Genomic DNA, 27416 nt, shown 5'->3' on the forward strand with positions numbered 1-27416 from the left:
AGGTCAGTCTACCAGCTGAGCCTACACTCAAGAGAAAGGAAGGGACTCTACCAGAATCCTCTTCTGAGACATGCTGAGTGTAACGCTGCTACATAATGACAGCTGAGTTTCACAATCCATTTTCTTCAGCAATAGTGCAGTTGGGAAGAGATCCTGGCTCTCTTAATACCCACTGGTCCCATAGCACCATGTCCCACCACCACATCAGCTGGGCTGACACAAACATTTCGGAGGCTGTACACTGAGGCATTTTTCTTCAGCTTCAGTGCTAGCGTAGGATCGCCTTCCTTCTAACTGCTCACTCCTCTCACAGCAAATCATGCCCTCTCCTCAGTTTTGAGGATTAAGATAGCAATGTGGCAAACAGCACGAAAAATAAGTCCTTTATCCATTCCTCCAGCAAGTAGACCAAAGTTTAGTGTGGGAAATAAACATGCGGAAAGAGCTGTAATTTTTTTTTCCATCAGAGGCTTGAGAAAGAGGAAACATGACAACTCCCTCAAGTAGCTCTCTTTCCTCCTTTCTGTCCCTTTCAAAGCCTGGGAAGAGGCATGGGCATTAAGGTCCTGCAAGCTGCTTCCAGTTTAGGTCTGGAGAAAAGAGTTCTTTGCAGAATCTCCTATAGGAGCTTAAAATTTTGTTACATTCTCCTTATACTTGTGATTGTGTGTAGCAGAAGCTTTTCTTCTGATCTGGTTCAGGATGGGGGTGAGGTTCCCTGTGGAACTCACAAATGGTTTGGTTGTCCAAACTGAGCTTAAAGGAGTAAGGCACAAAATCTGGTGTCGGGACACTGGGTAGGAGATACGAAACCAGGAGGGTGGAAAAAATAGGACTCTCCAAAGGCAGCAGGATAATCTAACATTAACATAAGTACTTGTGAATTATTATGGGTTAATCTCAAATCCTCTACAAGAGCTTCTGCAAGAAATAAAATCTCTCTGTATAAATTAAGAATCCCCTACATGTATGCATTCAAAGTACTAAAAAAAAACCCTTCAACAACAAATGCTGACACAGCACAGTTAAATTTGTTGTTCTAGATCCCCATGCGTAGATAAGCAGCTCGTTCCCGATTAGTTAAAACAAGCAGCTGGAACAGATTTTTTAAAGATCTGCAGCACTTCATCACAGGAAAACATCATGGCGAGGGAAATCAGAGGGCAGCTCACGTGTATTTAAAATAAAAAAATCGGGATAAAGAGAATGGAAGTCCCAACGTGACGTTTACAAATGCTGGGGCCGACGGCCACGAAGCGGTATCACCAGCCAGGGAAAAAAAAAAGAAAAGAAAAAGAAAGAAAGAAAGAAAGAAAATGTAGAGGGACGCAGCGATGACTGAACGAGCCCCCGCAGGCCGCGGCGCGCCCGGACGCAGGGAGCCGTTACGGGGGAGTCCCCCCCAGCCCCCTCCCTCAACCCAGCCCAGCCCAACGGCCGCCGCCCGCCCGGCGGAGCCGCCCTGCCGCCGCCCAGCGCGGTCCCTGCCGCCGCTCGCCCCCGCCGCTCGTCAATCACACGGCGAACGTCAGCGGCCGCCGCGCCCCCGCCAGCGGGCGGGGCCTGCCCGCGCGCCCCGGCCCCGTGGGCGGTGCCGCTATCGCGCAGGCGCCGCGGGCGTTGTCGTCGCCGCCGCCGCGGCCCGCGCGCAGGAGCGGAGCGGGAAGCCGCCCCCTCGCAGCGGCCGCGGGCGCCATGCGGCTGCCGCTCGCCCTGCTGGCGCTCGCGCCGCTGCTGGCGCCCAGCCGGGGCGCGGCCCCCCGCGGGGAGCGGCGGGTCGCAGGTACCGGGCGGGGCCGGGGGACGGACAAGGCGTGCGGGCCCCCGCGGCGAGCACGGGGCTCGCCCCGCGGCGGCCGGGGGCAGCGGCGCCGCCGGGCAGCGCCGCCCGGGGCGGGCAGTGCGCTCCCTGCTGCCTCCCCGCCCCCACCGCCCGCGCGGAGCGCGGTTGCTCGAGGCCGGAGGCGCCGCCGCCCTGCGCCGGCGAGAGGAGCCGGGGGCGGGGGAGGAGCAGCCCCCTTGTTGTCCGCTGAAGGGCGACGGTGCCACGGGGAGGTGGGGGTCCTGTTTGGCGGAGCGTCAGCGGCTCGACGGGTTCGGTAGCGTGCTGTGCGGCAGGCCGGTAACCGGTTAATAGCCAAGAAGGGCTGGAGAGCGTGGTAAGGCTTTTCTTTGGAAGTGATGCATGCAAATTAGTTCTGATAAAACAGCATATTTAAGGCGTTTTGAGATCTATCTCTGCTGTCTCATTGCTATTAATAGCGCTACTCATTATTTTATGGCATTTATAGTAAATGATTACAGTCCTTTACTGTAAAATAGCAGATACCAGCCGTTCTCTCAGGTATTTGTGCACTTTGGCGCATGACGTATTACTAATATGTGCACAGAGCAGGACTAATCTACTGTGTTTTATACGGGTATGTGTCTATACAAGCAGAAGCTGGAGATTTTAAAGCAGAGATGGGGAGTGTAGGGCATGGATGTAGTTGCATCCAAACAAGGCATTAGGATCGTGGCTTTGACCAAGCCGAGGGGACAGCTTTCAGCCCAGTACTGATTGGGAAGGGAGCTGGTCTGCAAGCAAAGAACCTCGGATTTTGTCTCTGTTCAGGCAGAGTTATTAGGGAGAAGAATAAAAAAAAAGAAAAAGAAAAAGAAAAGAATTATTCAATCTGCTTTTGCTTGGAGTTGGAGTGGCTAATAAGACCAGAGGTTTGGGGCTAATACCTCAGGTCAAAGAGAACATGCAGCTGCGCTTAATTTTTGAAAACATTGAGAGATGTATGAGGTAATGCATATTAAGCTTTCTGTGAAGGAGCTTAAAACCAGGAAGCATATCCACCCATTAGCTGAAAGCAGCAGTACTCCACTAACCTTTATCCAAAAAAACAAGATCTAAAACGCTGCTTGCAGTTGGTCACAGAAGTGTTGATGTATACAGGCTCATCAGATTCTGCAAATGCATAATGGTGATTCATCAGGGCTTCATTGCGTTTAGATCTGTACCTTTCTGGAGTGCCTGAACTTGTCTGCCCCTCGTGGTGGGGTACACTCTGGCCTTACAAGACTTCTGAAGACAATTTAGGTTTACCTTCCATGGGCTAGGAGCAGAAAAAAATGTTAACCTGTCCACTCATTTGTCATTGGTAGTTTAGATCTTTAGCACCCAGTTTGTTTAATTTTTTCTGCATGGTTTGTAAACCATGCAGAGAAGTCATTTTTTCACACTTTTAGCAGTAAGTAGAGTTGATATGCTGAGTACTGACTTTGGACATCCAGAGGTGGCATCCTGTAAAGTCGTGCTTTTATTGCTGATGATATGTAAGACTTCTTACGTTGCTATAAGAAATTCTGAAGTTAAAAAATGCCAGAAAATCACTTCTATAGTAAAGTGAACCTGCAGTAATCCAATCTTGTCCAACACAATGATTACCTTTGAGTAAAACTACAGTACTATACTGTGGAGTAGCTGGTGTGAGCTGCTTAGAAGCAAAAAGCTCATTTTTTCTGTGCATGAATGCAGCAAACGTTCAGATGAAAGGAGTAGAATACGTTCCTGAGTTACATTTTGAAAACACAAGGAGAGTTTTCCTGATGGCTAGCACTCAGGTTAGAAGCAGTTTCTATAACCATAATCCTCCAGAGACTTCATTGTTTAAGCAAAACTGTAGATTTTTAGTGAACAAAAACATTGTGGAAGGATTTCTAATAGGCATTGTTGTGAATTAGTGAAAAACTAACTAACTAATGAAAAACTAACGATGTTATTTCATTATTACATAGCAGCAATACTGGCTTACAGGGGAAACATTAGAGTAGAAGGGGAATTCTGAAACATGTTTATAACATTTTCCTTGGCAACAGAGTGATTATTTTCTTAAGTCTTACCAGGGCTTTCAGAGCTCTAGTGGTGTAATACGTATCTCAGAGTTTAACAAAGAGGAGGAAATGGACTTCTATCAACGCTCTTGGTCCTTTGTTATACGACACAATTTTACCTGGAGCAGTCAGACAGCCTAACAGCTCTTTTCTGAGCAGCTGAACACCTCTGTTGCCTACAGCTGGATGCTTAACATGTAAGCAAGCCCTTGTCTGAATACATATGCCTGTGACTCATCAGTTGAGTTGGGCATTTATTGATGGTAACCCCAGTCTGCATCTAAGTGTTCTGAAAGAGAGGTCCCGAATAGACCTGCTCAAGGTTATAATACTTTTTGAACTGTGGTAGCAATTCAGGTACTTCTTGCATGTTGAAAGCCTGATTTTGAAGTAATGTGTGTACTTGCTTTATGTGGTCACCAGTTGTGTATGTTCTGTTGGGTAATACATTGGTCTTTTTGGCTTGTTATTTTATAATTATTGGCAGTCAGCAGTTCTTCTGTACAACTACAAGCAAAAAAAAAAACCAAGATGATAGATTGCTGTATTTAGATACCATATGTTACGGTGGTAGTATTAAGCTCTATTAAAAGGGAAGAATAGTCACAAAACAGGTAAAACAATATTTGACTGTTACTATTACAGCAGTTTTGAAAAATTCCATTTGTGCATGTTTTTTTCTTGACTTTTTCTTTTTTTAATAGTGATCCAAGTCAGTCCTCTTAGTACAGCATAGTACCTTCCTGGGACATTTACCATAAATAACATAAAAAAAAAATAAAAAATAAAAAAAGCTCTCCGGATTAGTGTCAAAACTCTGAGCCTTGAGAAAGTAAAAACTGTTGTAAATAGTAGCAGTAAAAAGGTAAAAAAGGTACTAAATATTGTGTAAAGTATATATTTCTGTTTGTATATTCTATTAAATTACTTAATTTTATTTCACTCAATAAACATTTTTTATTAATAGCTTTAACTCTGACCCCTAGTCTTTGAACTCTTTTCATTTATAAACTTGAATGAGATTGCTCTTTTGAAGTTGCTGAGATCTTTTGAGAACATCTAGTAGATTTTTTTGCAAAAACTTGCTGTTATATGCACTGATTTAAGATTATTTTTGCTAATTTGTTCAGGAAGTACCACCAGAGTATAGAAGGGACATTACAAGACTGGTCTATGTTTGGGTTCCTTTTTAGGGAACAGAGGGGAGCTTGTGAAGGCAAGCATGTGCAAACTTTTCCATATGCTACATGGCTGCTGCCACTCTAAGGAAGACCAAGCAGGTAGCAGGAGCAAAATTCTCCTGGCACCTTGATGCTTGGTATTTGCCTGTCTTTCAGCCTGCTTGCTCAAGCCAACCTGCAAGCTGTGTCTCTGCTGCAGCTGTTCGACAAGGGCATGTGATGGGCTGTGCACCTTTAGGACCTGACCTGCCAGGAGGTGGGTATTAGAAATAGATGTACAGGCTGTCTGCATCCTAACTGTGCCATGCTGCTTTGAAGGGCAGCATAGCAATGGATAGAGCCCTCTCTCTGACAGGCATTCCCCATTTCTCTCTGAAGCAGGTATTTGGTGCTTGCAGAGCCTGTGCTGGGCACTACTGTTTGCTTACCAAAACTCTGTTGTTCAGTTCTGGGTGTTCCTAGCTCTCTCTTTCAGTTCTCAGATTGCTGTATTCTGCTTTAACATAGACCAATTCTGTTTACTTCAGAACAGATCACAGTGAAGCTCTAAATGATCAAAAGGAGATTGTTCTAGCAGGAAATTCTACATTTTCCAATGAAAGGCTAACTCCTTTTGATTTGCTGTTCTTTACCCTTAGCATGGACTTGCTTCTCTCTTAATCTGTTTTCTGGAGTGCAAACTGCCTTTTGCCACCTTCTGTTTTTTCTTCCATGATAAGTCAGTGCATTGCAAAAGGGCCTTGCAGAAGCATTCTGAGGGTAGTGCAGATTTATCTGTTTTCTTTTTTTTCTCCTTGTCTTTCCTTTCAGTAGTGGTGAAAACTAAGGAGAATCATATTTTTATATTTGTAAAGTCTCCAAAGCTGCTGCCCTTTAACTGGATGCAGTTTAAGTGGCTGGAGATCAAATGTCTACACGAGCTCACATCAGACCTGTGCCTCACCTGAGGGATGCACACTGCTTTCCCAATCTGTAGCCCAGAACAGACTATTACATTAGCATTGTGGCTAGTTGCCTTTTAACACTCCAGCCTAAATGGCTAGATACCCATCTGGTATGAATCCAGAACGAAGTTCAAACTGATGTCTCCATTGACATATTGAAGTGTCTTGAAACTGTTGTCCTTGTTGTTGAGATACCACTCTACGATTATAGGAATTTGTTTTTCATGAAAACCCAAAAAAGGCTCTGGAACAGACTTAGAAAAGATTTATTTTTAATTATTCTTTCATAGTTTTTTTAAGTTCTCACTTTCAATTTGTACTTTTAATGCTTGGAATTGTGTTCAATAGGCATGTGAAACTTGAAGGAATTCTGGTTCATTAAGTCTTTTGCCTTAGAAAGCTGTATCAGAGTCTGCATTGTGGACTCACTAGAATAAACTGTTACATATATGACACCTTCAGTAAAATTCCATTTCTGTGATTAGTGGCAGCAAATGCCTCTGTATTTATACTAATGCCCGCAGCCCTATCAGAATGGGAGAAGGGTTTTTTGTTTGTTTGTTTTTACTTTGCACAGGATATAAACATCAATTGGAAGGCTATTTCATTTTTACTCCTGTGAAGTGTCCCCTTCTCTAGTTTATTGATTTAGTTGTTGTTGAATAACTCATTATTGAGGCAAAACAAATAGTTGAGACATCTGTGTGTGTGTGTATATGTATGTATGCGTTATGTATGTTGTGTGTGTGTATATATATGTTTGACAGGATATTTCTATATATACTTTAAAAATAACTTTATTAAATATGTGGCTGCTCCAAAATTGTATTTCACAGATGTCTTCCATGTAGTGTTTTTCAGAAACATACATATAGTGAACAAGATAATCTTCAACCAGATAAAAAAATCTTCTCAATCTGCATGTTTCTGAACTTGCTGAGATTTGTGAGAGAACTTATGTACAATATGACATTGTTGACAAAGGCAAGTGAACATACAAAATGGGACTGGTTAGGTTTCTCATCTTGTATAATCAAAACATACTTGCTTGTATGTTTTTGAAGCAGCACTGTACCATATATTGTCTGCAGCTACTGTATTAGTTCTACGAATTGTCTTCCATCCTTAATCTTTAGAATGTAGTTGTGACAGTGCAGCTAGATATGCTTGCTCCCATTACTTCAAAACAACAAACAAACCCCCCTTATTTCTTAGCAGCCTGAAACAAAGTAGCAAATACCTGTAGTAAAACAGGTCTTTCAGTGGCATCTGCCTTTGAATCTCAAAGGATTTCCTCCTGCATGTATTTCCTTCCTGTCTGCTGTGTAACAGTCTGCTGAAGAGGCAAAAGTCTCGAGAGCTTTAATACTTTATTTAAACACATATTGAGAGGATAATTGATTTTTTTATATATATTTATTTGTACACAACAATGCATGTCACATTTGCTGAGATCTTTGTACCCTATATGGGAAGATTGATTAAATGGTCTGAGCTGCTTATATATGAGCAAATACATTTCTCTCAGTGAGCAGCGTATGTTGTTTTAAAGTTGATCCTTTTGTCAGTTTGCTGAGATCAACGTTAAGTGGTTGCATTTCTACATCTGATCTTCTCTACTAAATGCTCAATTTCTAGTTTATTCAGTAATCTTGCTTGTGTTTGTTTTTACTCCTCCCTTTCCTACTTTAACTTTTCAGTTCTTTATCCTCAAAATCCAAGCATATTTAGTTTCCATAATCTTAAGACTGGTCTACCCACCTACCTTCTCCTTTTATTCACATATTCTCTGGACATAGGTATGCTGTCTGAAGTAGTTCTATATTGCACATCCCTAGGGTAATTTCTGTGCCTCTAGGCAAAACTGTTCTTCCTGAAGTCTCTGTTGCTTTTCTGTTAGCCAGTATTGCCATCTGATACAGCAAGGTGAATGGAGCTACCTGTGAGGAAGGAAATGATTGTATTTAAATTGGAAGCAAAACTGAACTTGTTGAATGTCCTGTATCATATATCATGTCTTGGTTTGCTGATCATTTTTTCATGCTTTTCCCATGCTTAGCTTCTTGCTGTTTGAGTTTGCTCCTTGAGTGTTGCTGGTTCTGAGTTGATGAAATGTATTATAAATCGAGAGTTTTATATTTAAAGGTTACCGTTGTGTCACTAGCCACTATTACCTTTCCCTAGTTGTGCCTGCTGAACAACGTAGCAGAAGACTGTAGCATGCTTAAAAAGTTAATGTTTCATTATGATTTAATAGAACAGTGTTCAAAAAAGCCTGTTGTGGCATTTTAACTAGCAATACACGGAAGTAGTATCTATGAACATTAAATGTTAGTGCTCTGAAAATGTGTTCTCTGCAGCCTGTAGTCTTGATGCTGGAGTGCTGTGAAGTTGGGAGGAGGTGCCGCAAAGCTCTGTCTCTGCGTTGGCACTAGGGTGGGGCCTGAACGGAGGAGAAATCCTTAGAAGGCAGATAGCCTGTGTAAGAGGCTGTGAGCTGGTCAACTAAGATTATTTATGTCAAAACAAGGTGGGGGAGATAATTAACTTGAAGAAAGGGATTTGTCTCATCAAGGCATTAAAAGTAGACTTTCCATGCGTGATCACAAGCTGATCCATTTTCGGGGCTTATCTTGATTTCTCAGCTCATGCTGAAAGGTGTCATGTAGGTCTGTCTTGAGGATCACAAGTGAGAGATCAGAGAAGGAGTAATTTGTGGGAGATGTAGCGTTTGATTAGCTTGGTCGTTGAGAGCAAAGTTGTAAGTAAGGATTGAACAATGACAATAAGTGTGTGCAGTTGTTCCTGTAAGTGGTCAAGGCCAGCTTGCAGTGCCATTGTGCTATGGGATGTTGACATGTCAGTGGTGATATCACTGATGACTGGAAGGTGGTTCATTTGATACAATTCATGAGGAAAATCATCTTTTCGTGAAGAAGGCTTGTTTTCTGCAAGAGTTTTTTGCAATTAGGTTGACTAGATTTTTGTGGACCTGTGGAGAAGCAATTTGGTAAAATCTTTTGGATCCTAATTGGGCGCTCAGTATTCACATGTACTTCTAAACCTTATATTCCTTCTAAACTTATATTCCGCTGTCTTATCCCCAAGGGTAAAATGGCAAGAATGATCATTTCTCTTACAGAGGTGTTGGGAAAATACTTGCATAGATTTAAATACATTTGCTAGCATAATTTAGCAATAAGTACCATAGAAGAGCTTAGATGGAATAGTACATCTTAGGAATCATGTTTGAATAGCTTTTTGTAACTAAGTCAGGAAACTGTCTAATGATCTATAGCAGCAATAATATTGAAGACTGTTCACTAAGTAAACATAAGTCGGTCTATGTACAAAACAATACAAAAATGTGGGTACAGGAGGAAGTATGAGGGAGCAGAGAGCAAAATGATATGTAGTTACAACTACCTGACTTTTAGTTATGTACTCACAAAGAAGCCAAGCAAAGCTTCTACTAGCAGCTCTAATAATCTCTGGGTTTTGATTTTTCCACTCTTCTATCAAGTACAGTCTTATTTATGTAATACAGTTTTATTTGTATAATAGTACACTACAGTAAATTTTGTAAGGCTTATTGCATCAATATTTACTTTTAAGGCACAATGTAGCATTTACATGCTTTGACACCTCTTCTATCAACTCGACACATTTTTTTTCTTGTGGTTGAGAATCTGATGGTTGTGTTCCTTTTTTTCCAATAACTGAAATACCACTTTTGCACATATTAGAAAATTACTAAACCACAGCACTATTTGCAGTGATGTATATAGCGTGTATCAAGTCTTTGTGGTTAATAGCATATCTGAGCCTCTATAAATTACTTTGTCAGGTGTTACCTTTGTGGTCTTGTTCTCAAGACATGAAAATTGCTTACTTTCCCTCATTAATGTATCACAGAGCAACTTTGGAGCATTCACTTTATGGACAAGAAGCAGCCTAGAGCAGGTCAAATATGAGTTATCTTTCAGCATTTTGCAGAAGCTGTATTAAGAGAGTATTAAGGATGCCAAACCAGACATTGAGAAGCTAAGTGATAACTAAAATGGTTTAAGTGACCTTCACTTGTCACTGTCTTCTATATGCTATGGCATGCTTTAATAGTTATGGTACTGTGTTATTGTCCTTCCCCTGCAGCTGATCTCTCCCCCATCCCAGCTGGTGCTTAGCACAGACGTATTTCCTGTTTGAGGAAAACATGAATGCTATTTTTATTCCTGTATTATTTACTACCTCACCTCTGATGTATACTAAATGTGTCTCAAATATTCTCCTGTATGTGGAACTACATGGTATTTTCACTGTTGGTTTTGTTTATGAATGTTAGTAGTTCATTATAACATTTTAATGACAATTTATTGTAATATTTTAAGAAATATCATAGGAGACTTAAAAATGTCATTGCTAGAAATTCATACCAAACCCAGGCTTTCCACAGGAGGACTATTGACGTCTAGCAAGGCTGAGTCTGGAGACAGCAGGGCTTTCCTGAAGAACAGACCCTGGCTTCTGCAGCCTTCATCCCCTCTCTTCCCCCCCCCCCTCCTCCCCCCCCCCCCCCCCCCGCGCCCCCGATCAGGTTCCCAAAGAACAAGATTGATCTGCAGGAGTTGGGCTACTCTGCTTCAGTAAACTCATATTATCTGTCCTGGTAGTAAATCAGTATAATACCAAAGTAGCCATGTAATCATCACAGCTGTTGAACCGGAGAGACTGACTGACTATTAAATAGCTCAGCTAGAAGAGCGTTAGACTGAAGATCTAAAGGTCCCTGGTTCAAGCCTGGGCTTCAGCAAGGGGGGGTCCTTGTTGCTGCAACCCTGTCTAACATGCTCTAGGTGACCCTGCTTGAGCAGGGGGGTTGGACTAGATGATCTCCAGAGGTCCCTCCAAACATTACCGATTCTATGACTTGCTTTCAATAGGGTTACCAGAGGTTCTGGGTTGCGTATAGGAAGAAGACTATCTCTGCAAGAGAAAAGAATAGAAAATTAGCCTGCAAGGCTCTGTTGTGTTCATACTCGTAGCAAATTGAGTCCTCTTTGGGAGAAGTATTTTGGATTTTTGTCTAATTTTTCCAGTCATTTCCAATATGTTACTGTCTTCAAATAATTCAAAAATGTATTTGGCTTTTCTCATGCTTGACTAAGTCAGATTTTTCTGTTTGTTTCTAGTACCTTTGCCAACACAAACTGTAATAACATCAAAAAATTTCAAGACTCTCTTGCACTGGGATTACCCACCCATTTTTGAAACCCCTCGTTTCACGGTGGAAATCAAACCTTACAAGTAAGTTCTTATTCTTTCATTATTTCCTGTACTTCATATTTTCTAGAAGCATATAAAAGCAATCAGTCTATGATAAATGGTTTTATTTCTGTTTGGTGAAGTCATATAGTGATAAGTGAAGGTTGCCTACATGTAAATTAAAGCAAAATTTGTCAGATGTTTTGTCACAGGCAGCATATTGTGCGGTAAGTGGCAACTGTATTAACTATTATTTGATCTGTTTTACAGCTTAGGTTTTTATAAGGCCGTCTCTGCTTGTGTGAACATCTCAGCTCATTTTTGTGATCTCTCAGGGGAAATACAAGACCTCTTTTCTTCCCATTGGTTTCGAGTTAAAGCTATTGTTGAGTCAGAACAGTCAGAGTATGCTGAGACAAGTGAGTTTGTTTTTCAGAAGCATGGTAAGTTCCATTATACTCTAAACCTTGTAATTTTCTCTCAAAATTTAAAAAATGAATAGAATTGCCTGTTTGTTTGTTCAGTACATTATTGTGTCCCAGTTGGGAATATCATAAAGTCAGAAGTCCAGGCTGGAATGAAGTATGATTGTTCAGTACAAGTCTCTTAGTTCTACCTCTGTAGGGATGTTTTTGCCCTCCCACTGTGGTATTTGAATATTTTTCAAAACTTTCAAAAGCAGGGGAGTTGTGTTAGTGATATACTCTGTGCATCTTTCCCATATTCTTGCCTTCTGGCAACTACTACTGGAAGCTCTGATCCCATAAAAGTTGTATTCAAGGGGTCAGTGAAGTGATGTCTTGGCACTACAGCCAAGTGATGTCTTGTCACTATAACTGCACTCGCTGGCAGCTTCAGGTGTCTGTTGGTGTTACCTAGAAACTACAAAAGTCCCCTGTGTCTGGTTAAGTAACAGTTATTCCTTCTTCATTTAAATGCTTTTGGCTGCAAATAATAGGAATAGTACTTTTATTTTACATAAATACTGTAAAATTTGTGTGTCCAGACTTCAAGCCAACCTTTCCAAAACTGTGGTGCAAGCCCCAGCAGTATTTGGGGAGCATGAAGTAAGATGTCACACAAGAGAGGGGAAGGCCTAGGAGATTTCCTTAGTGCTTGCTACGTTCTCAAGTTATGACCTTCAGGCAGGATATTGCCCCTGAGCTTGTTTCTTCTCATAGCTTTGGGCTGTGCTTTAGAGAGAGATGGATTTCTGCATTGCTAGAGTTGTAGGAATAGAGAGTGTCTCCTTGTTTGCCTGTACAATTCCCTGTTTCTTCCTTGCTCTTCCCTCACCTAGTACTCTCATGACTTAGAATCAATGGTCAGTTTAAACCATTTGCCAAAGGGAGAGAAGTCATGGAAATAATGCTGAGTTCCACAGTTTGCAGAAAATTGGCAGTGATGCATGGAAGAAAGACCCAAAGTAATGTTTCCATTGAACAAGAGACAAATATGTTCAGTCAGATCGTTAGAGAGAAAAAATTCGTGTAGGCTATTGCCACAGAAAATCAGACTTCCTAACTACTATTGTTCGAGTCACTACTTGTTTAGATTTTCAAATAACCTTTTTTTGGTGGTGTATTGTTTTCATTTGAACATAGTTTATGGGTAGGATTTAGTCAGAAGTATTTTGTGTTCTGTTCTTATTTATCCATAAATGTTTAAGTGGTCTGTTTTTTTTTTTTTTTTTCCTCCTAACTGTTATCAGTGAGCTGAATTGTGTGACCTTGTATAGGTAGGAAAGCTGAGGTTTTTTTAACATTAAAATTCTCTTTTGGCCATCTCTGTTGCTTCTGTTTCAGAAACAGATTCATGCTTGTGTCTATCTGCCTTTATTACTTCTCAGTACTACAGCTGTACAATATTAACAGCATTAAAATAAACATGTAATTCTTCTCAAATCTCTAATGCATTTTTGGATGTTAACTGTAAATAGCAAATTTTATTAGATTTCTATATCTCGATACTATATCAAAAGCTTTCACCTAATAGAAAAAGTCCAATGTGTTTCAGGAAAAATAGGACCACCTGAATTGCATCTCTCAAGGCACGGTGACAAAATCACTGTTGACATTTACCATCCTCCATTTCCATCTGTGGAGCTTTATCCTTGGATCAGAGGAATTTATTCAGAGCTCATATATACAGTGACTTTTTGGGACAGTAAAAATCAGGTAAGTTTCAAAGTGAAAACTTCAAAGTAAAATATTTGTGTTTTAAATACATAAGCAGGGAGTCCACTCTTTAATACTAGATTTTTTTTTTAATCTTCCTTAGCAAATAAAGGTAACAGTTATCAGAAAAACAGCTGAATGTAACATAAGACTACTGATGCAAAGTGAAACCCTAAAATTTCAAATGGATCTAGTGATGAGAAACATGACATGCAGATCTAGATGTTAGTTGTCCAAATGTATGTCTAATAGTAAAGATTATTATATGAGCTGTATACAAAAGTTAGGATTGCTTCTATTTTCTACAAAAAGGTTAATTCTTTGAAAGAACTCCATATAGCAGCACTCATAGGAACCAAGCTGCATAGATTACATGCTCTTTTTTCTGCACTCCTGCTAAAGCGTTGGTAACTTTATTTGTGCCCTTTTCACTGCTCTGTGTGGACCTTTTGTATCAGAAGATTAATTTTAAAGATACTGATACCGCTTCATTTGTTTAGCAATCATGGAGAGTGAACTTGAGAAAACTCATAGCAGATATGTTTGTTTATAGAGTTAACTTTTCAAATGCATCCAGGTACCATTTTTATGGAATTAGAAATTGAATTTAGTGAACTTGGAATGTAAATAAAGACTATCAACAGAGCCTATTTTGGATGCATCTGAAAATTTTAGCTGTAAGCATCATAGTTTGATCAAATATATATAACTCCTTAAGGTAGCAAGTAAAACTGTTCTCTTTTTGGAAATCACTGATAGACGAGGTTCATAGCTTTAGCAAGGTGCATAGATATGTAGAACCGCATATCAAATAATGTTGTTATGTTTTGGAAGGGCTGTAATTTTTATTTTGTTGCATTTAGTCAAATGATACAATAGAGCTTTGCTTTTTTATAGAGTAAAGAGGAATTCATTGCGGACGATTGTAATATGCGAAAATGTAGCCTAAACATCCCAGTTCCTTCTGAAGATTCCACTTACTGTGTTTCGGCGAAGGGAAGTTTGTATGATGATCTAATATTTGGCACCAAGTCGGAAGGCTGCATTCATGTTCCTCTTGAGCAGACTTTGAGTAAGAGGATTCTAAAAATTTAGTAAGAATGTAACTGAAGAGCTGTCATACAAAGTCTGACCAGAGATTCATTTTAGCTAAGTATTCTGACTCTGGTATAGCCGTGCACTGACTTGACTGATACTTGGAAAGTATCAGAAAAGTGAAAACAGTCATTCTTTCCAAATGCACTCTCCCAGTTCTAAAGATTTCTAAAGATAATATGTTATTTTCAGGTGATCCTGTTTTTCTTTTTCTTTTTTTTTTTTTTTTGGGGGGGGGGGGTCCTGCTTCATTGGTATTCTAGAATTTGTTTTGACTGTACATGATCATCAGTATAATTAACAAATGAGAAACAGATCATTCGGTGAGTTGCACAGTTTTCAGAAGCGCAACATCCATCTTGTAACAGATTGCTTTTTGCTGAATTGTATCTCCAAAGAAAATGCATGTAGGCCTTCATGAGTTTGAAGTAACAATAAACGTGGTAAAAAAATTAAGGTATCATCATCTTTTTTTCTTAAGAGAATGAAGTCAGCTAGTGAGCCAACTTTGTATCTTTTACAGATTTTTTCAGTGTCATTTAATATGGACCAAAAGTTCAGTAGAGAAAAGGGATAAAATTGGTAAAAGCAGTCATGTGTCCTTTCTTTCTGCAGAGGAAAAGCAATATGCTTGGGGAATTAGCTGTTCTATGTTTTGAAAGACTTCATAGTTTTATTGGACATAGATTACGTGTGTGGTAATTCTTATGTCAATTAAAATATCATCACATGAAAAAAGTTAAAAAAAAAAAAAAAAAAAAAAAGAAAGAAAAAAAAAACCTTATCCACGCTGATCATCTCTAAGGAATGAAAAAGTATTTATAAAATTTCTTTATCTCTATAAAAACACTGCTGTATTCATAATTTATAAAACAATGTATAAAAATAATGACACAAAATTTTCAAGTTATTGAATGAGAAAGGGGATACATTGGTACATTCACGTATTGCAGCTAAGAGTTCTAAGCTATTTTAGTTTATAAAGTTATTCTGAATGATACAGCAGTGGTTTATTTTCCAAATTTCTTGACAAATTTTTCTCTAACTTCCTAGGCACACAAAATATTATAATTGTGCTTGGTGTTATCCTGAGCTTTAGTCTAATTTTGACTCTATGTTGTGGCTTCAAGAAACTAAGGAAGAAGAATATAAAACTGCCTAAGTCTTTGGTAAGTTCAAACTTCTCTATCAGATTTTTACTCTCCGGTTATCTAAGTTTTATAACTGTAACAGCTTTGTTTCTCCCTCTCCCTCTCCCTCTCCCTCTCTCTCTTATTTTTTTTTTTTTTTTTTTTTTTAAGTATGATCTCATAGAGGTTTAGATTTTATATCTGTCTAAGATTTTCACAGCCTCTGAAACCAGGTGCTCTGTATCTATTTTAGGACTAGACTTCAGTCTCTTTTTAACTGAAGCAACATTACTTGATCCATTTTGAAAACTTAGTTCCTAAAAGCTGAGTGTGTGTGCACATGCATACATTTGTATTCATTCTAATGATAGGGACATTTGTGAGATGTCTTCATTTTATGGTAATATTGTGATCATTTAATGTTATTACAGCAATGTGTGGACTAAGAAAAAGCAGTTGTAGTGGTGTAGAGAGAAGGAAGAAGCATTCGAGGAAATCTGCCCTCACACAGGGCAGTTGCAGGGAAAAGGAGTCAGCAGCTGCTCAGCTTTGTCTGCAGGGAACTTTTAGTCTTCTACACCAGACCAGAGCAGAGCATTGGACAAGTACTGTTATATTATATTTCTAGTGTCTTATTAGTCACAAATAAACAATCAGCAGCAAGTTTCAAGAACTGTCATATGGGGCAGCAGTCATCCTTAACTGGTAATCATATCAAGTTTTATCTTCTTAGTAGATACAGAAAGCTTCATATGATTTCTAGAGAGACTGGGCAGTGATCTTCAATTCCATATCTTTCAACTTCCAGACCCTTAAAATGACTCCATTTTGGTGCGGGGGTAGCTCAACACCCAAGGTTCCTCTGGAGCCAGCTTTCTTTTGAAATAGAATATTAGGAGGTGAGATTGCTTTGAACAAATGGAGATATCCAAAGTAGTGATGCTATGTCTCTTTACTAACTAGGTAACAGCTTGCTATAGAGTTGATGGAGCACATACATGATTCATCTCATTTTGAAATGAATATCTAAATCTGATTAGGCAAAGCACCCTCTAAAATGCCTGTTCCTCTCCATGGACTGTGACAGAAGCCTTGGAACAAGCTCAGAGGCAGCCATGCATGCTGTAGACTTAGAAAATCAGATGAGATAAATTTATCAGAGGGAATCTACAACTAGACCCAGATATCATGCACACGTACCTGCAGGAAAAGTGAGACATTGATTTCTTTAAGCTTCTTGTTCACACCAAAGTGTAGTAATCTGAATACATAATGATATATTCTACCTGTATATGCAATTTTCATGAAGATAATTTGTTACAGTAAAAAATACTTTCATCCAGAATGACTCTAAGCTATGCCCAGTAAATGCCTTGTTGCTCTGGTTTTTCAAAACTATTGTGATACCATGCCTAAGGGATTAGGAAAAAGAACATCACACAAGTAGAATGTGTGTTTCATGCCTTGTTGTAAGGAACTGTATGAGACTTAGAACTGTTTGTAAAGTTCCTTACCTTCTGTCCATTTCCACTGAATTCTCTGATCTAAATAGTAAAGCTTGCAAAGATAGTTTCAGTGCAGGTTATATGAATAACATGAGAATTATCTCTTCAGACATCTTAGACCTGTACTTTGTCACTGTACTTTAAATCTGCACTAAACGTATCTTTCCATACAGGTCATGACTATTGTGCTTTACGTGAGCTTGTCTGAAAATGAAGCATCTATAGAGTCTTCCTGTATGTTACCAGGCAAGGCAAGGTGTTCCACTTTAGGAGAGCTGCCTTCCAGAGGTCTGCTTCCTAACAGCTTTAAGTAGACACTAAAAGATATTAAAAGATTAAATCATTTGAATGACTTTCAGCAAGTTGAAGTTCTCCGTCATCGGGGAAAAAAAAAAAGCCATCATCATGCAGCTGCCTTGCTGTTCATATAGTCAAAGAAAAGAAAAAAAATCCATTGCAATTTAGATCTCAAACACTTACATTGTCTTCTGTAAGCTTTTTAGGACTCCAAGAAATAACATGTAAATGTGACTAACAGTATGGATGCTTTCTTAAGAGAGTTTCTTAGTTTAATTGTGTTCATAATACTATTCATAGTAGGAGGGACCCTATTAGGAATATGAATCTTGTGAAATGGAGCACACTGTTTACAAGACTTCATCATGCTAGTTGTCTTCTACTGGGTCATAGGTATATGATGTTATCAGCAGTCCCACTGTAATTAAAGAGCTGTTCATTATTTTTCAGATATCTCACTAAAAGTATTTCAAGATGTTTCTCCTCCCACCCACCATCTTCAGTAATTCCAGTTTGTCCTGTGCATAATATCCAGATTTTGGTGTTAAGGTTTATGATATGAGTTTATCCACTTTAAAAGGAACCTTTCCTTAGTTCAGGAATAAGCCTTGGGCATATCAGTCTCAGCTGGTTTAAACTTATGCTTAAATCAACATTTCTGCCATCTGCTGATGCTTTTTTCCAAGCCTGGCAGAGATGACAAGGTTGCGTTCTCTTAGTGTATATGCAGAGCACCTAGAAATACTGATGAAACACTCAAGAATTTTCTCTTTGACTCTGACTTTTTGGTCATTATGCTTTTGCAACATAATTTTTTAATTTGGAGAAACTGGTTCTCCCAATTGTGTGACTAATTGTCCCTGTAATTTTATTAACTGGTAACTGCCACAATTTTCTGACAACAGATAAGTTGCTTTATTAGCTTTTGTGAAATAATTTTTCCCTGTGTTGACATTTATAGGGCAGCAAAAGGGTCCTCTATTTTGTATATTTACCCAGCATCAATTTATGAAAACATGCAAAGACTATGTAGATTTTGTCAAAGCCCTAATGAGACTTGAAATGGACTTCTCAAACTCTCCTCCAGGGAACGTGCTCCTGAAAATTACTAAGAGTGTTTAGGTGGACAAACCCTCGGAAAATAAAATTAAGACAAACTGTTAAGTGCCTTGATTGTTACTGTTTTTTTTTTTTTTTTTGGGGGGGGGGGGCGGGGAGGAGAATGTCATTTATATGTATCCTGGAGCCAGGCTTCTGCCTGTGCAACAATCTAGTCTATTAATGTGGTGAAAGACCTATAACCTGAAGTGTTCTTTTTGGAGATATTAAAATATCTGAGCACATGAATCATGCCAGAAAATAGTGCTGAGATGCAGCTTAAGCTCTCTTGTTGGCTCTCAGTTTATCAATATTGTATTATGTACACAAAAGAAAAGTATTAACTATAGTAAATATTTCTCTTCAAATAGTAACCTATGTCTTAATTGCACCTTTTACTGGAGATGCTTTGAATGGCATTCAGATTAATGCAATGGGATCTGTTGATTCTTCTCTTTGAAACTAGAAATGACTGTGTGAATTGCTAAATTATTTTGTATAAATTGTGACTCAGTGACTCTTTGCCTTTAGTACCAGGAAACCTATGAGGCTTTTTTTCTTCCAGTGGCTTCCACGTTTCATTGATGGAAGTAAGAGTGTCTACTCCATGTTGCTTTAGGCAAAAAACTGATTTTATTTTTGAGAACAAAATCTTGGATGTATTTGTACAGAGTGTATGTATTTTATCCTCAGGATTTTATCTCACTAAGCATTGCCAGCAAGCATTGTGAAATTTTAGGAATATGACACATTTTAGGAATATGACTTTAAAGATTTATACATGGATGTAAAGGACAGGAAGAAATCCCTTGATTTGGTTTGATTTCTTTTGTTTTTACTGTAGTATAGCAGGTGCATGTGGCGGGGGAGAGGAAGGTTCGTACTGTTGTAAATGCACCTTTTAGCTATATTTTGTATAGCATTCATTTTTAATTCATGTTCTTTAAGTATTCTAACTTAAGTAATTATCTTCTTGTATCACTTACTGTGTGACTATTGGAGTAAGATTTTTTTTTCGTACTCCAAAAAGCTGCAGATTCTGATTTCTTCAAGATCAATGTAAATATGACATAAATATCCAGTATTTTTCTATATATCTGTATAAATAGATTTTCAAGAGGTACAACATCAATCCTAACAACTCTTCATAAGTTTTTAAGTATCTGCACCTTCTTGATTGCATTCTACTTTCTGCAACTATCTTTTAAACATCAGCTTCTTAAGTATGGTTAGTTCCCAAATTTTGCTCATGCAAAATTACTCTGTATATTCTTTATGTAGTATACTGACTACTCCCATATAACAGCCATCATTCTCTCTGGATATTCATTTTCTGAAGGGCTGTTACATTGTAGTGCGGCATATTCTCAGTGTCAGAAGCCACTTTAATGCTGTTTTAACTAGTTTCCAGTCATACTCCTTGACTTTAAGAGATCATCTCACCCTCGTTCTGCTAACACAACTGTTGTAAAACTCAGATTATGAGTAATTCATTTCCATGGAATGTTTGTTTTGGTATTTTTTTTTCTTTTTCTTTTTTTTTTAACTGGAATAGTCTCGTTGATCCAGCATAGACCACAGTATCATAAACAGATACCAGGGCAATTGAAGGGGATGGTACAGGAGTGAAGTGAGAATTGAAGGAATGACATCAGTTCCGCTAAAGCCAGTGCACTGTAAAGGTGTAAGTGTAGAGATACAGCCTCAAGGCCTTTTGATCAAGGAAGATCCTTGTTAAGCACAGTTAAATTTAATGGTCTGATTTTTGATGGTTGTCTCAGTTCTTATAAAAGTACAAAATGGGAGATTCTTTTTGCCTATTTGGAACTTTACTTAAACCACACTATTTTTTTCCCCACCTTCTTTCTTGCATACCTACATCCTTCCTTTCAGACTTGATTCAACCAATATTTTCAGTCAAAATATCTAACAAAGTATCTCAAAAAACAGTGATTATGTACATCTCAGTAAGAATTTAGCTCATCCATAGTAGCTCATGCTTCATAATACATGTGTAGTGAATTACAAAATTTGAAAAAACTCTTGAACAGAGTAACAGTTTGCCTAAATTTTGTGCTTGCTTTGGTGGACAGTTTTACACAGCTGAAAACCTACCCTCTTTTGTTTTTCATGTGTATTCTTGAAAATACCTTCAAAACAAAACAAAAAATCCAAAAACAACCAAATCAAGCTAAATCTGAAGAAACTAAACAGCCTGAAAGCATGTCTATTTAAAACATGCTGAAGCCTGGCCATTGAAGGACTTGATGCGTGCTTCTGCCAGTGGAGTTTCCAAAGGGAAGCAAAGTTTGTTGCAGGACTGATAGAGTGCTTAGTGATATTGGAGGGATGACCAGGAAGACTTCAGCAGAGATGTGACTAGCAGGACTGTTTAAAGGTTCTCATATAATTTTAAAGATCTGTTTTGGAAGCTCTCTTCTCTCCTAGTTGAGACAGTGCTAAAAAACTATAATAATTACATATTATGCCCATGTGGATGGATGGGCTTGAAAGGTTGCTGAAACTGGTTCAAGAGAAAGTACTGCTGCTTCCCCCCCCCCCCCCCCCCCCGCTCCTCTCCTTGTTAGTGTGATCTCCAAATGAGTTAAAATGTAGGAGGAGAGGATTGTACCTGTGAGTGGAACTGGTCCTTGCAGTGTACTTGCACATTGAAATCACTTTCGTGAACTTGCTTGAAAGCATTAATCAAACAGCTGGAGTCATAGCTATAGGCTAATGAACTTGCCAGAGTCTCATGTTGCTAATTTCTGTTGGAAATGATTGGAATAAAATTAAATTTATATTACACACACACACACACACACACACACACACACATGTATTTTACCTCTGAACTTTGTCAGAAGCTAAAGCTGATAAGTTGATAACTTACACAAAAGTAAAACTTTTTTTGTTTTTGTTTTTTTCATTTCAGGTCAGTGTGATAAGAAACCTAAACACAGACAACTTTGTAGAACCAAAATCAGAGATAAAATACAACTCTGTGGTAAGCCTCGTGCCAGATGAGCCAGCATTGCTAGTGAATGATGAAGTGAACCCAATGAAGGTAGAGCAAAAAGGAGAAATTGTTAATCCTGAGAATTCCAGTGAAGAAGCATCTTCTGTTCTTTTGCCAGAGGCAGCAAGCAACACAGGAGAGGCTTCTATGCAGGAAAGTACAGAGGAAGTATCCTCTGAAGATGAACGAAATCATAAAGCAAGAGAGAGTTACTTCATTTCTGCCAGAGAAATGTCAAATCAAACAGAGACAGGCAGTAACTCTTCAGATCCTGAGGTTTCTACCAGAGAAGTACAAAGAACAGTCAGTCCAAGCAGCTGTCTCAAGTTTTCAGGCTATGACAAACCTCATGTGCCATTAGATATGTTGATTGATGTTGGTGAAGAACGACCTGTGATTGCATACAGGCCCACTGACTAACCAGGGTAACTGCAACGTTTAACCAGAACTCATGAAGAACAGCATTACTGAAGTTTATAGAGAGTATTGATCATATTATCAACATCTAAAGAGTTAAAATATCCTGATCCAAACAGAACAGCCAGTATATATCTTACTAAAATGGTATTCTGAAATGCAACTGAGAATAGTACCTAAGAATAACATTAAAAGTAGGGAAAAGTTTCATAGTAACCTGTCACTTCCATAAGTGTTAGTGTATGTGGCATAGAATACTATTTGAAGCAGGAAGTAGCAACTTAATTTTTTAGTAGTACTCTATGGAGAACAGATATTTCATGAAGGAATATAAAGCAGTTGCTGTATCATTGTTTAATTCTGTCTCTCATCCTTTTTGAAATTAATTCTATGAACTGAATACTTAAGAAGTCTTTCACTTGTTTATGTTAGGGGTGTGCAACAAATATTTGAGAGTTTGTGCCTTTATTGAAGATGTTCTGTTGCTTTTCTGTTTTCTCTTAAGTGGTTAAAGAATATTTTTGTATTAAAAGAATTCCTACTCTTTCTTCTAAGAGTATACCTATAGCTCTTTCATGCACCACACAGGAACTGAGAAATGTGGTTCCATTGCCAAGAATCAACTATTTGTCTTATCGTGCAATTAGAAGGATGCACTGCGAGATTATTACTTTCTACGTTTCCATTAGTAAACATTAGACTTTTTTCCTGTGACTCTAAAAAGTTTTTTTTTTTATAATAGCTATGTATAGCTGCGTCGATTTGGGTTGCCTAAATATGTTGTGTAACCAATTCACATTCTTGAATTCCTCTGTTAGCAGGCTGATTGATCCTCATTGAAAGAAGTTTATTTCAAATCTGGTTACACAAATTCTTAAAAAAATGTTTTCAAAATTCAAAAGCTTGTTTTCCTCCAGAGCATTTCTATTCTTATTCTTAGGGCAGTGTGATTTTTTTTTTTTTGATAGAAATTAACAGGAGTCCTGCCAGTCACAACTAAGCTGTTTTCTAGCAGGTTGGAAATAACTAGCATTTTTTAGTTCTTGTGACATAAATCAGAAACTACACCAAACTTTCTCCCTCTCAAATACATCTCAAAACAATAAAGAAGCAGTGTGATGGTTTTTAGTTCCTAAGTTAGTCATCTGACAGCACATTGAATGTTAAAGCATAAGATTATAATTTTGAAAGTCAAGGAATGAGAATTATAGTTCTTATATTTATTTTAAAGTGTTGCGAGTCTAACACCTATAATCCTGCTATTTTCTCTTTAAACAAGATGTTATGGCAAGTGTGCTTTTTCTGTTATTTTGAAATATTTATAATAGGTTTTAATGAAGCTTACTTCAGGGGAAAATGATATTTTTTTACAGAAGCAAGATGGTGTGTCTGCACACTTTTTTTTTTAAACAAAAGTCTTTGTTTTAAAAGTTTTTTTATAGGTGTATCAAATGTTCAAAAACTCATAAATCTTGCATATTACAGCAAATGGTTTTGAAAGAAAACAAGTATTGTAGTACTTCTGTGCTTATGTTCCTCACTGGTATGAATATTTATACGATAAAGTTAGTTTCTAGAGGAACCACTGAACTGTTTCCTTTCCTACAGATGTCAGCCATTAACCACAGTGATAGATGCACAATTCCTGAAGGATTCAAGAGAACTGTCTTTCCATTCTCTACTCACAGGAAGATGTTCTGCTAGCAGATTTTGATAATTTGAGGAAAAGATGAATCAAGAAGGCAAAAGTTGCAGTTATATTTTAACAGAGAGCTGAGTTAGAAAGATTTCAGTATGTTTTAACTGACTTTGTGTTTCTGCATTAGATTTAAGTCTAGTTTGGACCATGTAATTTTTTCAGTGTCATATCCTGGGTTGAGTTCCTAGCAACTAGTGCAGGTGACTGATTCTCAGAATCTAATAGTGTATTTCCAGCAAAAGAGCAGGAGTTGAAGTTTCAACTAAATTGACTTTGATTAATCATATGGATTAACGCTGAAGTGTACTGTTAGCCATCTGTGCTACTAAGGAGATGAGTAGCTGTGTTTTGTACAGAGTTTGAAGCTGTTGTCCTTTCTTTCGAGTTTTGTAGATTTGTTGATAAAGATGAACTGCAATAAATACCTTGGGAACTTATAAAAGTCAGATAAGTGCTAAAGTTAGGCTTTGCTTAGCAGGGAAATTTAGGGTACTGAAAGCTGGGGGGGTATCATTTGTTTTATTGGAAAAGTATTTAATTGGACATTAATTTGCTGAGTAACCATTTTCTTTGCTACTGCTAAGAGTATTTCATCTTCTCACGATTGGCAACTTATTTTCTTCTTGTCAGTTGCACCCCAAAAATGTTGTCCCTGACAAATGTCAGGGATTAGCCATAGTAGTCATTTCATTTGGTTTGTCTACCTCAAAACTATTCTGTCAGAATTATGTAAGTTCTTAGAAATGTTAGATTTACAGTGTTAGCAATGCATTTTGAAACTCTAATATCTGGCACTGTTCTCTGTGCAAATGATTTATTAACACTCACCCTATGAATAGGTGTGCTCACAAAGTGATTTCTCTTCTAGATAGTTTTCTTCTGTCGATTTTTTTTTTTTTTTTTTTTGGTGCCTTTCTGGAAGAAAAAAAAAGTGATACCTTTTGCCTGTGTGAAGGCAGATAGGTTTTGAAACGAAGTGACCTCAGATTGTTTTGCTTCCCGCTCCCCTTGCAGTACTGCATTATACATTGCTCTGTCCTGGATCTTTTGAGGCATACAGAGCCCTGTAAGTGGAAGGGACCAGCCAGGTGCTAAGGGTAGGTATAGTTAAGATTGATCAGACGTAACACAAATAAATACAAGAATTTGGCATGGTGGGTAGTTCTGTGTAATGGAAAGGCACTGTTACTCTGTGACCTGAAACTCAAGTGCAGGAACTTAGGTATTTTGTAGTAAGCAACATATACATATGTTACTAACCTCTTCTTGAAACTATCACAATAGTAACTTTAAATACCTGAACATGTCTACGCTAGTTACAAAAGCCACTGAAGCATCACTTTCAGTACAGGTGTGTCATCTAAGTGCTGCATATTTAACCTTAGAAGTCAGTGGGATGGGGCAGTTTGAGCCAACCAAGGAGTACATCTAGATATTTCAGTTGCTCAGATAGCTTTCACGTTTTATGATTGCAAATTGGAGACGTTTGCTGGGAGCATAAAGTAGCAGATTATTTGTTAGCTGTGACTAACTGAAAATGTGAGGTCACAATGAAACAAAAATATATCCCCTGGGTTAAATAAACTCCATTTCCCACAGTCTCATCTCTAGCAATTCTCAGTAGTGGTACTTACAGAAACCCTAGAAACAAGATAAGTACACAGTGGTACTTCTGCCAGCATACAGTCCAGTATCTAGCAGCTTGTGGTGTGGTGACTTCCTGAGACGGAAAACATGGGGATGACTTAACAAATACAGCTAACAACTTTTCTAAGAATTTCTTTAGTTGTCCTTTTTGTTTGGACATTGCAATTTTTCTAATCAATTCTGCACTTAATAGTATTGTGGTAACTGCTGGCAAGAAGCACCAAATGCTGTTTTTGGTGCTGTTTTTATGCTTATTCATATAAATAGAGTTTTAAAAAATGCACACAGCAGATCTACTGACATCTGTGAAAACAAGACGTCTTATAGTGGACCTAGTTGCTTCGAACAGACATGTACGTATGTTTGTAGTCCCTCGCTGGTTAAGGTGCCAAGAGAAGAGACGTGCATGCAAAGAGCTGTTTTTCCTCGAATAAAGCTAGAAGTAACTGGTTGCTTTGAAGTAATGCCACGTAAACAGTTTATTCACATTAATAGTTTCAATGTGTCTCAAAAAAGCCTCCTTTCATCTTATTTTATAAGTACTCTATATTTAAGCCAAAATACAGATTTTTTTTTATAGTGACCTGCATAGATATCTTCAGTGTGATTTTTTTAAAACTATCTTTTAAGTATGAAACCTGTATCTATTAACACATTTTTCATTTCTCTAAACTAATGCAATCACTGGGCTAGACAGAAGCTCCAGAGATCTAGTTCATTTTTCTGCAGACACCCACATCATTCCTCCAACGTGTCTAATGACTCCACACCACCACCAGGCAATCTATTCTAGCAGTGCGTTACCCTTCAAAAATATTTTTCCAACATCTAACCCAAATCATCTTGGCCATGGTAAGCTCAACATTCTATCCAGAATGGACCTGCTGAGCGTACTTTGGTTCTTGTCTCAAGTTTATAACCAAACTGCTTGTAAATACTGTAAATTTTAAATGTTTTTATATTGAATTAAAAAAATTGCAAAGACAAATATGTGCTCTCCTTTTTGCTACTGTTAGCTTCTATACTGAAAAATAAATTACATTTTGAAGCTTGCTCAGTTTGTTCCCTTGGTTACGTGTACTACATATGCTTGAGCTTTACTAAAACCGAATAAAAATGCTTTGTGATATATCCATGTGAAATTACATATAGCCAGTTGCTGTGCTTTATTTGCCAGATATATTAGCATGTAGAAGAATGAGTTTTAAAGTAAAGCACTCTCACTTCTTGTTGAGAGATCTTGTGGGTGAAATACCACTCATCAGAGTTGGTGGTTGAAAACTCCCATTGAGCTTGAGGACGTGATTGCATCCCTTTGCTTTGAAAGAGGCGTCTCTCCCTTACAGATGCAAGGTTAAACCTTTGCTGTACTTCAGCAGGTGATCGTGCAGGGGAGATGTGGGCTCACGCACCGATTCTGGCGAGGTCATTAGCTTTGCAACTTCTTGCTGAGAAATTGCCTTCTCGCTACTGATGCAGCAGGGAATAACTTGAGTTAAGCTCATGATGCCTGAGTCTGGAGACTGTCCTTAAATTCCATTGAAAAATTACTGAATTTATAAAATACATTAATTACTATATTTAAACTTATTATACATGTCAGAAATTTTAATGATGGATTAGCTATTTTTTATTAATCTATTAGGAGTTACTTGTTTGCAGTCACAGTTGTTCTCTCTCCTAAGGATTTTTTTTTTTAATTGTGCTTGTATACAGCTCTCACTCATGCTTTCCGACTCATTTGTGCAATTGGACAATGAACTGACCAGCTGATTAGGCTGAAAAAATATTTTTTTCATTTATTTTTGTGGCAAAGAAGGTTTTTTCCCTACTGTCTGGCCACAGTTTTATAAATACATACTTATATTAGACACAGCAAACCATCAGCTAACAACCCACATGGTTCTGGCTGCTAGCTCAGCCTATCTTCTGCAAAAATAATTCTGCAATTGTCAAATATTTGTAATACGTATGGAATAGAACAGTAAGCAGCAATGTAAATTGTAAACGAGCCTTTTCCGATGCTGACATCTCTTGAGGAGATTCAGTAAAGTTACTTAGAA

At 38.3% G+C, this 27416-nt stretch overlaps 1 protein-coding gene across 2 annotated transcripts; it reads left to right on the top strand.

The window, feature by feature from the left end:
- Positions 1 to 1695: 1695 nt before the first annotated feature.
- IFNGR1 (interferon gamma receptor 1) lies at positions 1696 to 26498 on the top strand. 2 transcript variants are annotated; one of them, XM_062572490.1, is made up of 7 exons: positions 1696 to 1783; positions 11197 to 11311; positions 11540 to 11712; positions 13286 to 13446; positions 14344 to 14518; positions 15595 to 15710; positions 21507 to 26498. In XM_062572490.1, the coding sequence occupies exons 1-7, from the start codon at positions 1696 to 1698 to the stop codon at positions 22008 to 22010; spliced, it is 1332 nt and encodes a 443-aa protein (XP_062428474.1). In that variant the 3' UTR covers positions 22011 to 26498. The 2 variants fall into 2 exon arrangements, with proteins under 2 accessions (XP_062428474.1, XP_062428473.1); XM_062572489.1 differs by lacking the exon at positions 1696 to 1783 and adding an exon at positions 5088 to 5319.
- The last annotated feature ends 918 nt before the right edge of the window (positions 26499 to 27416 follow it).

This window comes from Rhea pennata, chromosome 3, assembly GCF_028389875.1.
Source record: "Rhea pennata isolate bPtePen1 chromosome 3, bPtePen1.pri, whole genome shotgun sequence".
Classification (NCBI taxonomy): domain Eukaryota; kingdom Metazoa; phylum Chordata; class Aves; order Rheiformes; family Rheidae; genus Rhea; species Rhea pennata.

Bases quoted from the DNA above. Each gene is read 5' to 3' on its own strand.
- IFNGR1 (XM_062572489.1), top strand. From the start codon at position 5,130: ATGGCTGCTGCCACTCTAAGGAAGACCAAGCAGGTAGCAGGAGCAAAA. The intron at 11,312-11,539 runs GTAAGTTCTTAT...TCTGTTTTACAG, and splicing joins GTGGAAATCAAACCTTACAA to CTTAGGTTTTTATAAGGCCG. The intron at 14,519-15,594 runs GTAAGAGGATTC...CTAACTTCCTAG, and splicing joins TCCTCTTGAGCAGACTTTGA to GCACACAAAATATTATAATT.